At 25.4% G+C, this 18,879-nt stretch overlaps 1 protein-coding gene across 11 annotated transcripts in view; it reads right to left on the reverse strand.

Moving 5' to 3' along the window:
- LOC122509186 overlaps nucleotides 1–18,879 on the reverse strand; it is a 166,464-nt gene that overhangs the window by 64,452 nt on the left and 83,133 nt on the right. For all 11 annotated transcript variants that reach the window (XM_043623019.1, XM_043623024.1, XM_043623027.1 and 8 more), the window contains one exon: nucleotides 5,777–5,820. In XM_043623019.1, coding sequence (XP_043478954.1) covers nucleotides 5,777–5,820 — 44 coding nt within the window. The remainder of the gene's footprint in view (nucleotides 1–5,776; nucleotides 5,821–18,879) is intronic.

The following is an 18,879-nucleotide window of genomic DNA, read 5'->3' on the forward strand; positions in this document are numbered from 1 at the left end:
AGGAAATCTTATTGATTAATTAATTAATTATTAACAATAATAATTAATAAATTAATTAATCTTATTAATTTATTTTGAATAAGAAATCTTCATTGTAACAAATTTATTTGTGGTTAAATACTGGGCTATGATTATAAAAACTAATAAATTCGACTACTCTTTATTACTATCAGAAGAAAAACTCTACAGAAATAAAAATTTTCACTTCAAGGGCCAGTTTAACTAACTCTAATTAAAAGTTAATCAATGATTAAAGTCAGTTTAACCGCTCATGATTTGTCGGTATAGGATTTAATCATTGATAAACTTTGAATCGGTATTGGAGAAATCGGCCATAACTTGATAAACTAGAAATTAACTAATTTAACAAAAGGTTATTAAGAAACTATTAATCCACCTCACGCAAGCGATGCTGGACATTTTTTATTAATATGTAATTAAAAATATTTTACTTTATTTATAATTTTCAATTATAAAATCTTCAGATGGATATCCACAGCGTTAATTAAAAACTTTTCATTATTTATTTCTTTTTAAATAAATTAATTAAATTATCTAATTTGATTCTATCTATTTTCTTTTTCAGATAAGAATGAATGGAAAATTCTTTTAAAAATATTCGTGAAATTAAATTTTTGTCCTTTATAAAAACTTTAAAAATAAAAGCTTTTAGTTTCTGTATATGCCGTGGATGTTGTATAAAGTACGTAAACACTATTTTCACTTTTTATTACACAGTTTGTTCCCCTTCGTGAATTTTTATGTTTTTCAGAATCCCTCTATTTTCAAAAAGAACTTTCCAATATTGGTCAGTAAATTGAGGGCTTGAAAATAAAAACTCAAATTTTGTCAATTCAAGAAATAGGTTTTAAAATTTTTTGAAAAAAGTATTACTGGGAACATTCAAAGATTATTGGGAATAACAAATAAATTTTGGGAAAGTAAAATATTTTTATAGATTTTAGATACATTTCAAAAGATATTAAATTTATTTCAAAAGATAAAATCAATTTTATTTTATAAAGTAAAAAAAAAAACATTTTTGAATTACGTTTTATAGTGAAAATAAATTTCAACGAGATAAAAACTAATCGAAGTATACAATTGAATTTCAAACTCATTCCATATAAATATATATATGCATGTATGAATAACATTTGAAATGAGATTTTCTTAACGTTTTGGCACATTCTTTTTCTCTTTTGAATTGTGCCAAGGTTTATCATTGCGAATAAGTTTAAGAAGCTTAAAAATATCCAGGATAATATTTGTATTTCTCGGTAACTTTATTATGGTTAAATTATCTATTCATATTTTCTTTTACTTTGCTCTGTAAATGTACATTTTTACATAAGTAACTTCTTTTTAGAGTAAACAAAAAATATTATACAAAAAACAATGAGTCTTGAAGTATAAACGCTTTGCTGTCCTAGATACCGCGAGCATCCTGCTAATTTAGCTACACGATTACACGAAACAAAGAACATTTTCAGAAGACAAAAACATACCGCATAGTTAGAATTTATGATTAGCTTTGAGAATTTCACTTCTTGCTCTATTTATTGTTAGAGAAAATAATGGGAATGCTTTGAAATTAAGAGAACATATTAGAATATTTTGATTTAGTTGCACAATTTAAATTATTACTAATAAGGATATATCTCCATAATGAGAAATCTTTGGGTTTGTTATTATAGCTTTTCCTCCTCTGAACATTTCCTAGTTTTTTACTTTTTCTTGTGGAAAATTTTCTTCTGTTCAATAAATGCCGCTAGGTGGCAGCTATTAAACACGTGTTTACGTGTGTTTCGGATTTTTTTTAAATAAATTGATTTAAGTTTGGTCTGCTTTTTGAATACAACCATTTAGTTGAACTTTACTTTGTGTTTGTTTTTTGTGACAGTTTTTATTATTTGTTCCTTCTCGTTTTGCTTGACTCTCTGACTTGAATTTTTTTCTAACCTAAAATTGAACACAATCACCATTTCTTAAATCTTCTTAAATTACTTTATGACATTGATCACTCTTCATAATTTCCGTTTCACGTTTTTAGTAATCCCGAAGAAAATTGAGGTTAGACATTATCTGCTGTCAACAACGCGCAAAGTTAAGCATAAGCAGTGGTATCTCTTTTATATTTGCTAGCTATCAAATATTTATGGTAACAGTTCTGCAGTAGCATGAAAGGTAGGGTAAACTGTGCAAGAAAGTTCGATTAGTATTTGTCCTGGGACGTCCATAAAGTATCTTGAAATATCCGTTGCTGTTATAGGGAACCTAACATATTTTAGAGCTAGTCCGAAAGTGCTTATAATTTTCTTCTTCACCGGAATAGAATTATCTACCTGGCGTGATGCCTAGAAAGTTCCCCAAAGTATATCATCCATTTACAAATTCGAAGCATGGAATTCATAATCCGAAAAATTGAATCCGTTTAGTTCCAATTTTGGAATAAGCTGATGGCAAATAAAATACTCCCAAGTATTACACCTTTCAAGTCAAAGAAAGTATCGTTATGTCTGCTTAATTTTTTGTATTATTTTTCGTTTGGTTGTTCTACTTTTTGCTTTCTAGATCTTTCACGCAAATTAGATATCTTTACATATAAGTTAAAGGGAACATTTGATTTGAATCTATCTCGAATACTCCAGTCCTAGTGAGCATCTTTTATACAAACTAAGCCTTCCTAGAAATGCTCATCCTCCTTTATTGAATCTGCGTGCATCTTCTCCAAACAATCTCCCCTTCTTCCTGCATCTTAATGCAATTGTCTCGAATTCCTTTACAGTACCTCTAATGTATTTGGAGAAGTGTTGATAAATACGCAATTGTAACTGCTTATACTCTCGAGCTACTTCCTCTCCTCCTTCTTCTACAACGATTTGTGACAGCAAATTCGAAACAATCACACAAATAGTGTGAATTCAAATGTAAAATTTGTAAAACTATAATATTTTTTAAACCAAAATGCCGAGATGATTAAATGTTCCATATCCAAAAACTTAAAGTTACGAAAACTTTAAATTTTATTGCTATACTAAAAGCGAGGACTGCTTCCTGCTCCTAAGAGGATTCTAGTGAGTCTACACTGTGTCTCTTTACCTCTCGTAAAATTTAATTATTCTTAAATTAATAATAAACTTCTACACTAGGAGTTACCTAAAAAGATTCATGATAACGTCGTCATGGTGCTATAATAAATATTACAATTTTTTACGTTTTGTTTATACCTAAAGACTATTCAAATAAAAAGGAAACATTCGAATTTTTCGACTACACGAAAATTCAAAATTTATCCAATCAAATATTGATACTGAATTAATTTCCCTTCCGATATCCTCTGGTTTCGAATAATTCAGGTCAGTCAATTAAAATTCAATTGCAATGCAACATACTGATGTTTTTCCTCAATTGTCTCTATCCATGATCTAATTACTTAATCATAAAATATATTTGGAATAGTAAAAAAAAATAAATTTCCATTGTTATAAATATTCTTAAATTTACAATTTAATAAACCAGTAAAAATGTGGAAATAAATTTCAGATTCATAATAATTTCTACCCTATTTTTATAATATCGAGTATGGAATTTATTTTTTATTTTGCTAATCATCCATAATAAGAGATGACTTGAGTATTAAAAATAGGTGTTTTTGCACGCGACGAGGAAATTTGTTACGTTCAATTAAATTCTCTCGTGCCAGAGGAAAGTTTTAAACTTTAAAGTCCATTTTACTTTTATGTGTTGTAACAGACATTAAACATGATAGAGAATGCTGGTGATTGATTGAGACAAGTTTTAGAAAATAAAATTTACAATTATTTCAGTTTATATATTATTTTATCATGTTGACAACTCTGTAATTAAAATTAATAAACCATCAGAATTAGTTTATTTAGAGAAATAATATTTTATTTCAAATATTTCCACTTTCTGCTGTGTTTATATATTTATATACATTTTTTGTATTTTCAATATTTTCATATTTAAAAGCAATTTTACTATAGTATTTTTTTAAGCTTAGGGAAAAACACTTTAAAGAGTTGTGAGCGCTTGTAAAAAAGTGCACATATGTTTTTTTTTTGGAATTTATAAAATGATTTTGAAATATGTTAAAACCTTGAATGGATGTTTTCCTTGCAATATGATATTATAAACTCCACCCCCCCCCCAAAAAAAAGAGAAGAATGATAAATCGAAGACAAGCTTGGATTTTTTGAATAGAATTTTAAAATTCTGTCGACTATTGTAATGCTTATGTTATAGGATTTGAAATTTGAATTATTCATTGATATATATTTATATTTCGTTACATAAAGTTTTGTCACTTTTTGGTTGTATTTCAAAACTGTGAGTTATTTTTTAGACTATTTTTTTCATCGTTCATATGACAATTATGGAATTCAACTCTTAAAACAAAAAAAAGGGAATTCTTTCGAAGATATTAATTTATTTTTTTTTTTTAACAAAAATCGTGTCGTTCTCTAAAAGTTTTTTCATTTCATATAAAAACCTTTTTACAGGTATATATCCAAGGGATTACAGTTTCAGCATTTACGTTAGAATTTTTGTGGAGAAAAAGTATAGAATTGGATATACTTTTATCATCCAAGTAACTTCTTTTAGATAAAAAATTCTCTTTCATTAAATTTCTACTTTACTTCAAACAAAAAACAATCGTGACGTAGTAAATCATATATCTGATATATCAAGGATAAAACATTTTTCACACAGAAAAGAAACACTACAGTAGTGGATTTTTTTTAAATACTCATCTCAAAATGAAAATAATTATCCATGATAAAAAGAAGAATTTGCAAATTTAATTATGTAATGAAAATTTTAAACAAAAATTTAATTTAATTTAAATTAATTTTATTGATTTTATTGATTTTATTAATTTTATTTTAATTTTATTGATTTATTATTTAAATTTAAAATCAATAGAGTAAATTCTCCTAAATTGAGAGAAATATCGTTATAATAGGAAAAAAATTATTTATGTAAATAAGAAGGAATCGTCTGATATTGATGGTTTACTTTTGTGATGCAATTTACTCGTTACCGAGTAATTAATTAATAATTAATTAGCAAGCAATATGAAACTTCTCATGCAAAGTGTTCTTATGCACAACTTTCATTTTAGTACTCTCTCGTTAAATTATAAATTCCATAAAACGAATTAGTAATCTGTCATTCAAAGTTGGGAATAAATCATTAAATAGGAACTTGAGTTTATTGACCTGATGGTGACGAGATATTTTCTCCTGTGCTAAATTCATTCCAGGAATAAATATACAATTTTTTTATCTACCAAATCGATATGAATCTAAATCTTCGTAAAAAGTGAGTGTCTCTCAATATTATTCGGAGACAATTTTTCTTGCGGTTTCGTCGACACATTCGTCACTGTGGTGATGGTTTTTTTTTTCTTTTCTTTTTTTTCCCCTCTTTTTTTTATATTTGCGACACTTTTCTCGTCAGACTATTTCCCAAGTTACAGAAAAGAGAGTTTCTTGAAAATCCCCTTTTTAAAGGTAAATTGCTAAACGAAAAGAAAAAAAAAAAAGAGAAACTTGTTTACATCGCAATTTTTTTTTATTCCTATACTCAAATTACTTCGATTCTGATGGAAAACTCTAAATCGAAAATTGTAATTTTGACAATTGCTTCGAATTTGGAATAAAATGTGTATTTGAAAAGTTTAGAAGACAGAAAGAAAAAATACAGAAAATTTTTTTTTGTGTAAAAAGATTAAGGAAATGCAACTTACCCATTTGCTCTTCCACCAGATTCTCCTCCAGGACCACTGCCATTCTAACAAACAAAAAAATAAGTTTATTGAAAACAAGTTTGTAACAATTCCGAAAAAAGAGGAAAAATGCGTCTTTTTCGGTATTTTTTGCGAACGACATTTATAAAAACTTAAAAATAAGATACATATGTTTTTTTTTTGACAAAATTTTTCACGTCCACGAAAGCTTCTTTTCAGCAATAGTCATATTATTGTTTTTGATTGTGAAAATTATGAATCTTCAAAATTAAAATCTCGATTTTTCTTACTTTAATTTTACAATTTTTAAATTTAAATTTAAAAATTGTAATAATAATAATAATAAAATATAATATAAAAAAGATTTTTTTTTATTAAAGCTTTCGTTGTCGTTTATGCACAATGCTTTGCCTCATGATACATTCGCACGCATCTTTATTTTTTTTTTCTTTAGTTTTATGTACATTGAGTTTGGAAGGGTTCATAAAATGGGGAAAATCGCTCGCTTGTTGTATGAAAAGTCAGAAAACCAAGAGAGAGAGAGAGAAATAAAAAAAAATAAAAAAGAAAAGGAAGACTACATATTAACGACTTTTATTTTTCACACACACATATATATATATATATATATATATACGTGTATATTCTTTCTCATTCAGGCGGGCGATTTACCCTTTTTTCGCAACAACTACAAAAAAGAGCGATTTACATTTTTTCATGCGTGTGTTTCAGATGTGTCTTCTTTTTTCTTCTCCTTTTTTTCATTTCTTCAGCAGTATCCCTATTTTTCAGGTTTTTTCTTCCTTTTTTCTACTCTACGTTTCTTAATTTACTTCCATTTGTTCTTTTTTAATTAATTTCATTCGTTTCTTTACTAATTTTTCCTTTATTTGTGCTTATTTACTGTTACTGTCTTCACTTTTTTCTTTCTTCACTGTTATGTACTTTCTGCTATTTTTTGTCATTAAAATTTTTCTATTTTTCCACTGATATCCTTTTTCTTGTTACTTTTTTTCTATACTTTTTTCTTCCTTTAGTGTTTTCTTCCTTTTTTACTTTATATTTTATTTATTAATTTATTTCTTCGTTTTTAATTTTTTCTTTCTGTTTTTTACTATTTTCTACTTCACTTTGCATTTCTTCAACATTATTTCTTTTTTTCTTTTTTTTTTCTTATATTTTTAGTTTCTTTATTTTCCTTCAATCCTTTACTATTTCTTCTTTTTATTTTCCATTCATGTCTTTATTTCTACTTTATTTCCATCTTTCTTTTTTTTCTTCTTTCTTCACTAGTTTTCTTTTTTTCTTAACTCACTATTTCTTTCTCTGTTTACTATTTTTTTGTTCTCCTTGCAGTGTTTTTTCGCGGCTCCATTTTCTCGTATGTTCTTCAAAGTTTTTTCTTTTTCTACTCTTTCTTCATTTCTTCACTATTTCTTTCTTCACTGATTCCTCCTACTTCCCCTTCACTGGATTTTTCTTGCTTCTTTTTCATTTCTTCTCTTATTCCTCCTACTGCCTCTTCATTGGTTTTTTCTTTCTTCACTGATTCCTCCTTCACTGCCTCTTCTTTCTGGTTTTCTTCATTTCTTCACTATTTCTTTCTTCACTGATTCCTCCTACTTCCCCTTCACTGGTTTTTTCTTGCTTCTTCTTCATTTCTTCTCTGATTCCTCCTACTGCCTCTTCATTGGTTTTTTCTTTCTTCACTGATTCCTCCATCACTGCCTCTTCACTGGTTCTTTCTTTCTTCACTGTTTTAAAATTCTTCTTTTCTCTTCGCTTTTTTGCTCTTTCTTCACTATTTCTCCATTTTCTTCCTTTTCTTCCCTCCTTTAGTTTTTTCTTCTTTAATTCTTTTAAAATTCTTCTTTTCCTTTTTTTCTTTTTACTTGTATTAAATTTTTCTTTTTCTGCGTTTTCTTTGATTGTTTTTCTTGATTTCTTTTTCTTTTCTTTTTTCTTTTTTTTCTTCTCTATTGTTTCTTCACTTTTTCCTCTTTATTTATTTTTCTTCATTTTTTTTTCATTTCTCTAGTTTCTTGTGCTCTTTATTTTCCAAGAGGGAACCACGATTTTTCAAATGAATAATTGAGCCGAGAATGATTCAGAACTTTTTCCTTGACTTTTTCCTTTTTCAGACCTTTCTTCTTTTTTTTTTGTCAATGTCAAAAAGATGTGGTAACCCACATTTCTTCATCAATCAACGTCCGAAGACAATAGCCGTTGAACTCTATCTAGTGTTAATCAGCACCAAGAATTCTCTCCTGGCTCTCGAGTTTAAAGAATGTCTGACCATAGCATGACCGAATCTACTGATTTTCCTCTTACTTGACTTTATACTTCTTAATTTCTTCTTCATCCTTCTTTTGTCTTCACTTATTTTTTTTCACTCCTTTTTCCCTCATTTTTTATCATTTCCTTACTTTTTTAATCTCTTTTCACTCTTTTTTCACTCTTTTCTTACTTTTTTCACTTTCTTCCTTTTTTCTTACTTCTTTCTTCTTCACTCATTTTTTACTCGTTTTTACTTAATGAGTAAAAAATGTTAAAAAAGATTTACAATCTATCTTTACTTTTACTTCAATTTTACTCTTTTCTTAATTTTTGAACTCTTTTTTCTAACCCTTTTTTTACTCTTTCAGTAATTTTCATTGACTCTTTTCTCCTTTTTTCCTCTTATTATTTTACTTTACTCCAATTCTATAAATATTCTTCTGCTTAATGAATCTCGATTGTTTAAATTTAAGTATTCGTTGTATTCTTTTCCAAATTTGTTTTCACCTCCTTTCTCATAATTTATTTTTTTTTTTCCAATAAATTCATATTTTTTTTTGTCTGTCGTTCGCAATATATTAACGCAGAAATGGAAGTAGAGAGATATATGTATAGTGTATAACAGCTTGTATAAATATATCACGTATAATACTTGTAAATCTGTTACAATAGACGTAATAATATAAACTTATTGATAGCGTAACAAGTGTAATAATTGTTTAGAGATAGATTTTTTTCTTTTTGTAGCGACCTTTTGCTTTCTTCAAATTTGGACATCTATCTTTTAAAAAATTGTCAAGGAGCTTCTTTTTTGCCCTCATCTTCCTTTTTAAAATTTTTGAAGCTGGAGACGACTCTGTCATCATTGTAATACATCGCAGATATATTTTAACATCATCGAGTCGCGTCTCGTTCGACAAGAAAAACTTCTAAATTCAACAAATCTTGATTAAATTTCCAATTTTCAAAATATTTTCCAATTTTTAATTGAAAAAATTAATTTTGTAATTTAATATAACAAAAAGAACTTTTTGGAATTAAAACAATTTTTTGCATTTCGCTTCTTTTTTTTATGTTTTGAAAGAAAACAAATTGAAATATTTAATTAAAAATCGTGATTTCACTGTGATTTTAAAATGAAATATTATTTTGTTTCGCTTCTTGTCCCGAGACACTCTCGATTTGATGGAAGAATACAACTCAGTAAGTGTACATATATATATTTATATATATATATATTCTATCAATAGCGTCGCTTCGCGAGTATATTTCAGACAAGCATTTACGTATACAATAACAAAACATCGGGTATTTTTGAGTTTTATACTCAGTAATTGATATTTTTTTTATTTTTTACCATACTTTAACTATTAGGCCCTTAACAATGCTCTAATGTTTAATACACGCCACTATATTATAATATAACTTCGCTGATTCTAATTCTAATTTAAGCCTTAATAATTCGCTGTTTTTTTTTACATGAAATTGATCAAGTTTTCTTTCTTTTTTCATTTATTTTTCATTTATTAATGATATGACATTTGTGTATCTATGTGTGATGATATATGATGATAATAATTATGTGTTAACATCGACCTCACATTTTCTCTCTTCTAGGCAATTTTTTTAATTTCTTTTTTTAATTTTAAGAAAAAATACCACAGTTTTTCTAAGCATATCAAAATTGAGACAAAAAACGAATCAAAAGTGTCGCAATGTTCTGATTCGTTGGTTTTCTCAGTTTTATATCCTCAGAAAAATTGTGTACATAAAAAGTTCAAGTAAGTTTTTTTTTTTAATTTTTACATATTAAAATTCTTTTTTAGTAATGAAAAATAAAAAAAAATGACCTTCTATTGTCACAAATAGGGTTTTATATTTTACTTATTTGTACCCGTAAAGTGGATTTGGAAGCGTTTTTACGTGTAGAGAAAAATTTGTTTATTGTGTGGTGAAATTTGTTAACAGAATATAGCGTACTCAGTGGAGAAGGAGTGTTAAATTTTTCATTAAAATACAAGTTATTAAACCCAGAGGAATATTTGTCCCTTTGTAATTTTTCACTATAGACGGTAAATCAGTTTGTTATCAACCTCTATTATTATTCGAACGAGGTTACGAAACAAAAAAGGAAAGTTCAAATTTTATCTCTTGATTTTTATAAATTGACATTAAATTACATAGTTTTTTTTTTTTTGCTAAATTATCTTTCCGCGATATTTTTTTAATTGACTCCGATTTCGACTGCGACGATTATGACGAATGAAGAAAAAAAAGAAAAAGAATTTTTAAAAGAATTTTTATTTCATATTTTTTTTAATTCGAATGAAAAAATCAGGTCGAAAAATTCCATGGAAGTACTCCTTGAAAATTCCATAAAATTTCCGTAGAGATTCCGTGGAAATTCTGCAAGTTTTATATTTTAATATTATTTTTGTTTTGAATTATTATTATTATTCCATATGAATTAAGATTTTCAAAAAATTTCAAATTCAAATTTTTATGAAATTTAACAACATATAAGAATATCTTTATGTTTTATAATAATTTAAATTTTCATAAAATTTTTCAAAAAAAAAAAATTTTATTATTTACAAAAATTTTAATAAAATCCTTCCCAAGAATTCAATTATTTTTACTAGTAATAAAATTTTTCACATGAATTTAATTATTTAAAAAAATGTAATAAAATTCGTTTCAAGAATTCAACTATTTTAATAAATAATAAAATTCTTCACAGGATTTCAATTATTTTTAATACAATTTTTTGTAAAATGTAATTATTTTCAAAAATATTTAGTATTTAATTATTTTTCAAAATTCATGCTATAATGCATTGAATATTCAATTATTATGTAAAATTTTAACTGAAATTCATTTTTAAATCAATTTTTATTAGAAAATTCTACGCTAATTTAATTATTTAAATGCAAAAATAAATAATTTATTGAATAAATAAATGTTTCTCAAAATTAAAATTTTTTTTTTAAATTCTTATAAAGAATTTTATTAACATATCTAATTAAATTTTTTCGACGAATTTTGATAAAATTTTCAAGAATAATTATATTTTTCGAGGAACTCGATTAAAATTGTATTAAAAATAATTGAAATTCTATGACGAGTTTTATTATTCATTAAAATAATTGAATTTCGAAAAAGAATTTTATTATTTATAAAAATAATTTAATGTTTGCTTTAAATTTTATAAATTTTATAAATTTTATAAATTTTTTTTTTTTATATTTTTTTACTTTTTTTTTAAATATTTGCAAAATCTTTTGAAAAATTTTACTTTGAAATATTAAATATTGGAAATGATTAAAATTAATGAAAATTTTTTAAAATAATTGAAATATTTTCGAAGAATTTTATTAAAATTTTTCAAAAAAATTGAATTTTTGAGAAGGATTTTATTATTTTACAAATTTTTAATGATAACACAAGGCCACCAAATTTTTTTTAAAGGAAGTATTGATCGGGCCATGTTTCTTATATGTTTTTTGGGTCGCTGAATTCGAATCCGAACTCAGTTTTCCGCCATCACATCAAGTTTCTTCAAAATGCCGGATCCAATATGGCTGTCGAATTTTTTAAAAAATTTATTAGATTTAGTTGAAATTTTGTTACTCGGAGGTTTTTGGAGTCGCTGAATACGTATTTCACTTTAGTTTTTCAAAATTCAAAATGGCGGATCCAATATGGCTGACGAATTTTTAAAAAGTTCATCAGATTTACTTGAAACTTGTTACTTGGGGGCTTTTGGGGTCGCTGAATACGTATTTCACATTAGTTTTTCAAAATTCAAAATGGCGAAACCAATATGTCTGACAAAATTTTAAAACTTTATCAGATTTTGATTTTTTGAAAACTAAGGTGAAATTCGTATTCATCGACCCCAAAAACCCCCGAGTATAACGTTGCAGGTAAATCCAATAAGTTTTCGAAAAATTCGTCAGCCATATTGGATCCGCCATTTTGAATTTTTGAAAACTAAGGTGAAATTCGTATTTAGTGAACCCAAAAACACCAGAATAAAAAGTTTCAGGCGAATTGGGTGAATTTTCAAAAAATTGACGCCATATTGGATCCGCCATCTTAAATTTTGAATATTTACAAGTTTTTTTGATTGTTTAACATTATATAATATTTTTCAAGTGCGTTAAAGTTGTTTTTTAATAGATTCTTCTGCTCATTTTTATTTATTTATCTTGTTTACAGTCAGTTTTTTGCGAATTTTAGTAATTTATGAAAAAACTTGACGTGATTACTTTTGAATTTCTGCAATAATTTATAACTTCTTCTAAATTCAATTTTTTCCACTGCTTTAATAAAAATCTCTGACTTTTCCTGATTTCCCTGACCTATAATGACAACCCTGGAAATGTTAAAATATTTTTAAAATAAAAAGCTTGCAGAATTTCCATGGAATTCCCAGGGAGTACTTCCATGGAATTTTTCGACGTGGATAATCAAATTTTATTAATAATTAGATAGACGAAAATTATTTAAAACTAATAATAAATAAATAATTTAAGACATTTTTTCGGGAGAATATTTATGGAATAATTTTATCACAGAGTGTATATATGTGTGACGACTGAAAATGGTGACATGTTGATGTGGTATGTGAATATATATCTATGTGACCGCGGATAATACGTACAATAATAACGCACATAGTAGTGTGTGCGTAATTATGCCGGCAACGCCTGTAAATCCATGCGGTGTCCAACCTAATCTCACGTTCGCCTAATAATCTTCGACCCCTCTCCCTTCGTGCACTTTACACATGCATTACCACCGAGTAGAGTTGTATTTGTAAGTGTACCTCCTATATATACTGAAACCTTGTATAGACATGAGATCATTGCAATTGAGGGTGTTTATAGTAATGCTGTATGGTTGTATAAATATATATATATATACATAGTCTGTACTATATATTTGTCCAGGTATGTATAGGTGTGTGTGTGTGTGTGTGTGTGTGTTAGTGGTTCAACATTCTCTTTCAAGTATGCACATTATTCGTGAGTGCGCATGACTGCGTTCATTGGGTACATGTTTAATAACTACCTCGAATTGCAGTAGCTCGGAAGGTGATACGAAGCGGGATGATAAAAACTCAAGATGACACTCTTGTGCTGAATAAAAATTTATATAACCTATCATTAAATTTTCATTTACCTTTCTTTAGAACTTTATATCAATTTTTTTTTGTGTAAAGTATAGTCAAAGAGTATAAGTTAGTAAAAGTAGTAAAAATCCGCGAGGAAATGGAGAACTATGGGTAAAAGATGAAAAACTAGATGGATAGATACAATGCCTTAAATTTAGCTTATATCCGTAAATGATGAAATTTTAAAATAAGTTTCTTTAGGTTAATTAATTATATTCAATTTACAAAATCTTTAGTTCGAAAAAGTCCAAATTTTCAAAATTATTATAAATTTTAGAAGAATTTAAACTATGAAATTCTTTAAAACTTCAATTCCTGTGAAGAAATTAATAATAATTAAAAACATTTATTTTGAAAATTCTTAACATTTCAAAGATAAATTTTATTTCAATTGTTCAAAGATACTGGAATTTTTTAAATAAACTTTATTAAAAAATAAAAAAAATTAATTGAAATTTTATTAAAATTAATCCTACAAATTGTTGATTAAATAATAATTTTAAAAATTATTTAAGTTTTAAATAATTTTATTCAAAATTCTGAAAAAATTGCAAATTTTAACTGAATTTTTAAAGAGACTTACATTGTGTTAAATAATGTTATTAAATATTACCAAATTTATTACAATTTTATGGAATTAAAAAAAAATAATGCAGTTTATCAATTGAATACTTATTTTAAAAATTATTCAAGTTTTAAATAATTTTATTCAAAATTCTGAAAAAATTACAAAATTTTAACTTAATTTTTAAAGAGACTTGAATTTTGTTAAATATTGTTATTTGTCAATTAAATACTTGTTTTAAAAATTATTCAAGTTTTAAATAATTTTATTTAAAATTCTGTTAAAATTGTAAATTTTCACTCAATTGTTAAAAGATACTTGAATTATTAAAATAATTTTATTAAAAAATAACCACATTAATTGAAATTTTCTGAAATTTCCTTAAAAATAAAACAATTTGTTTAAAAATTTCATTTGAGATTTAAAAAAAAGGAGTCTCAAAGAATTTTTATTTAATAATTCATAAATAATTGAATTGACTTTTACAAACAGTTACAAATACAATTTGTATTTATAAGTCAATTTTAAAATGATTTAAATTAATTTTTTTTAAATATATCTGGAAAAATTTTAATTTAAATTTTAAAAGTTTAGGGTTTTTAAATATTTTAATTCTCTTCTTGTTAATTGAATTGATGATAATTGTGCCTTTTTTCGCCATCCTTTACCTATAGTTTTCTATAGTTTGCCATCTTTTACCTTCACTTTCATTTCACGCGGGATAATTGTAAGAAGACTAGTAAAAATACTAGTAAAAATACTAATAAAAATACTAGTAAATAATACTAGTAAAAGTACTAGTAAAGTACTAATAAAATACTAGTAAAAATACTAGTAAAATATTAGTAGTTATACTAGTAAAATACTAGTAACAGAACAAGTGCGAATATAAGTAAAAATTGTAAAAATACTATTATAAATATCATTTTAATAAAATGAAATAAACTTTTTAACAATAAATAATACTCTAAAATATAAATTAAATATGAAAAAAATTAAAAAACAAATAAAAATATACAAAATATTTAAATTAAAAAAAATAAAATATAAAAATACATAACATAATAAAAATACATTAATACATTAATAATTCTTTTAAAAATAAATTATATATTATAATTATATTACGATATACTTTTTAAAATAATTATTCTGTAATACAATGAAATCAAATCCGCCGCTGACTTTAATGTCTAAAATTGTATTCACAGCACAATCTTCCATCGCACTGATTCGTGAAACAAGCGAGGGGCGTGGCCGGGAGTAAGAGTGGGGGTAACGAGAGCGAGAGAGAATTCACTCTTTGTCTCTATCTTTCACACTGTCCCCACATTCTTACTCAAGGTCAACTTTAACTTCTTCCTGGAAACAGTGCGAGAACAAACTGCAAAGACTTTTCAATTCTGACCCAATGGGTATTATTATTATTACCAATAAAATTGTCCAATTTATTAATATTTACTAATAAATTTACTTTATTTATAAAAAATGACTTTCTTTAAATGTATTATTTAAAAACAAATATAAATAATTAAAAAAAAACTTAGAACATATCTTCTTTTTCTTTATTTTATTAAAAACAATTTCACTTACGATTTATTTCATTCTGTGAGAAGAATTTTAACAAATCAAAAAAAGGAAAAAAAGATCAAAAATTCTTGAAGTTTCTAATTGCCATCAAGTTTTCAATTAATTCGAACGAATTTAGGACCTTTCTTTTTTGTACCATCACTTTCTAAAGTTTTTCCACACTATCACCTAACACTCCCCTCCTCCCACCCGTCATCAACCCAACTGTTTCTTATCGTTCTTTTCTTTCATGCAACTTTGCACTTAACTTTTTTCTACTCTTGTTACAAATTCTTTCCTTTTTCTTTACAAATTACAAGTTTAATACAATTTCCGCAAATAAGAATAAATTCCGGGTTATTAAACTGAAATTATTGTAGAAAATATTTTAGTTTATTAATAATTGAATGTGAAGAGTTTTTTTTTTTTTTAAAGAGTCGAATTTAAAAATTAACGGAGTTAAAGGCACTTTTAAATAAATGTTTTATTAAAATTTTAGTATATTGGTCTTTTTTTTTGCAGGAAAATTTTATTTGAAATTTTTTTTCTTTTCAGAAAAGGAAAATTTTATTTAGAAATATTAGGGAATTTTTTAGAATTATACAATTATTTATAATAATTTTATAATCTTTAATGTTATTTTGTTATTTTTCAATTTTCAACTATATTTCTTTAACAGATTTTTACAACCGCGAGATTTGAAATTTCATTTCAAAAATTATGATAGAACGGAATTTTTCACTTTTTGACAAACACCTCCATTTTTTTCTCTTTTTATCCAAAAAATTTTCATTCGTGACAATATTTCACTTTTTTAACATTTTCTTTTATAAAAATCTACTGTATAATTTTCTGTCTCAAAAAAAAAAAAAAATTCTTATAGAAAATTGATTAAAATAAAAAAAAAATGAGAATGTAATTATAAAAATGACAGAAGTATAAAAAATAAAAATTACAGTATAGAAAAACAAAAAAAAATAACGTACCTTTAAATGGACTTTTTACGAACTTACTTCAATAATATAATTTATGCCAAATATTAACCTAAAGTTAATAAAGAAGATTAAATTTTTCCTTAACAATCAGTCTTAAATATCACTTCGAGTCTTAACCTATATTTTCAATTTGGGAAGAATATAATAATTGACACCGAGCTTCCAAAAGGATACGAATTTTTCATAAAACGAATTTTTTCGCATTTTACTTTTCAAAATTTGAATACAAAGAAAGAGAAAAAGAAAATTTTTTTTTGCTCAACTCGAGAACTTTATTGGAAAAAAGTTTTGAATTGCACCATTTTCCTTATCTAAAGTTTCCTTTTTTTTCGAGGCTTTTTTCACTTTTATGCCACTAAGAGATAACTCTTAAAAAGCACTCGTCTCACGTGATAGTAAAAGTTTCTTTTTTTTACGACACTTTTTTTTCGCAGAAAATGTCTGGACGTGTTCTTTTGGTCAAGAATTGATTAATTGAAGGCTTATGGAGCAATAGTGTGGGGATTTAAAAAAGACTTATCTACTATATTTTTATATATATATATATGGGTCAAAATAAGTGAAACCGGCCACTTGAAAAATTTTTGTCCCCGAATTGAAAGTTATCTATGGTTTTTGATAGATATATGAGTAAACTTTTACCCGCTAAAATATTTTTCAAAAATTTTATTTATTTTGAAAGTTATCAGGTGTTAAACTTTTAGGTTACTTTTTATTCTTTTCATTATTACTCCGAAACGAATGAAGATAATTTCAATTTTTTTTTTGGAAATTAAAGCTAAAAGTCTGTAGTTTAAAGTGCAACTGAAAAAATTGCTGTATAATAAAAATTTTTAATTGTTATTAACAATTATTTTAAACAATTGCGATTTAAAGTATGTTCTCAATGTCGGAAAAAAATCAAACTATACTCATGTGATGCGCAAAACTCTAACGAGTAAATTAAAAAAAAAAAAAGTGAGTAACCTCTAAAATTACAGAAGTTATGCATATTTTTCTGACGACGCGCGGGAATTAACTGATTCGCAAACTCTCGAGCGCGCGGGAATACGCCCGCGCCCGCGCCCGCCGCACTGCTCACACTTGTGTTTTCAAACAATTTATGTTTACAGAGAAGGAGAAGTAATTAAAATATTATTTTCTTACTGAATAGTTTATTAATATTTTTACTTTTGGAGTAATTATATACATAAAAACCATTTTGTATGTACTCATAAACTGCTTTGCAGTTTTTATGCTTTGATAAAAAACTTTTTTCGTGGGTCTGATATTCTTGAATCGTACAAAAATCGAAATCGATATTGTTTGTGTAGAATTTCATCAAAAAATTTTTTAAATAATTGGATTTCTAAATAAAATAATTGAATCATTTGTCACTTCTCCAAAATTCAATTTTTATTAGTGTTTTAACTGAAATTTCTTCTATAAATTCGCTATTTTTAATAATTTATTATTTCTTAAAATTGTATTCCCATAAAGAATTTTATTAACAAATTTTTAAATAATTGAATTCTTTGAACGAGTTTTAATAAAATGTTTAAGAATAATTATTATTCTTAAACATTTTATTTATTTATTTATTATTATTATTATTATTATTATTATTATTATTATTATTTATTATTATTATTTTTTTTTTATTTATTATTTTATTTATTTATTTATTTTTTATTTTTATTTTTTGTTTTATTTTTTTTTAATAATAATTATTCTTAAACATTTTATTAAAACTCGTTCAAAGAATTCAATTATTTAAAAATTTGTTAATAAAATTCTTTATGGGAATACAGTTTTAAGAAATAATAAATTATTAAAAATAGCGAATTTATAGAAGAAATTTCAGTTAAAACACTAATAAAAATTGAATTTTGGAGAAGTGACAAATGATTCAATTATTTTATTTAGAAATCCAATTATTTAAAAAATTTTTTGATGAAATTCTACACAAACAATATCGATTTCGATTTTTGTACGATTCAAGAATATCAGACCCACGAAAAAAGTTTTTTATCAAAGCATAAAAACTGCAAAGCAGTTTATGAGTACATACAAAATGGTTTTTATGTATATAATTACTCCAAAAGTAAAAATATTAATAAACTATTCAGTAAGAAAATAATATTTTAATTACTTCTCCTTCTCTGTAAACATAAATTGTTTGAAAACACAAGTGTGAGCAGTGCGGCGGGCGCGGGCGCGGGCGTATTCCCGCGCGCTCGAGAGTTTGCGAATCAGTTAATTCCCGCGCGTCGTCAGAAAAATATGCATAACTTCTGTAATTTTAGAGGTTACTCACTTTTTTTTTTTTTAATTTACTCGTTAGAGTTTTGCGCATCACATGAGTATAGTTTGATTTTTTTCCGACATTGAGAACATACTTTAAATCGCAATTGTTTAAAATAATTGTTAATAACAATTAAAAATTTTTATTATACAGCAATTTTTTCAGTTGCACTTTAAACTACAGACTTTTAGCTTTAATTTCCAAAAAAAAAATTGAAATTATCTTCATTCGTTT

This window comes from Leptopilina heterotoma, unplaced genomic scaffold (genome assembly GCF_015476425.1).
Source record: "Leptopilina heterotoma isolate Lh14 unplaced genomic scaffold, ASM1547642v1 Lhet_6, whole genome shotgun sequence".
Lineage (NCBI taxonomy): Eukaryota > Metazoa > Arthropoda > Insecta > Hymenoptera > Figitidae > Leptopilina > Leptopilina heterotoma.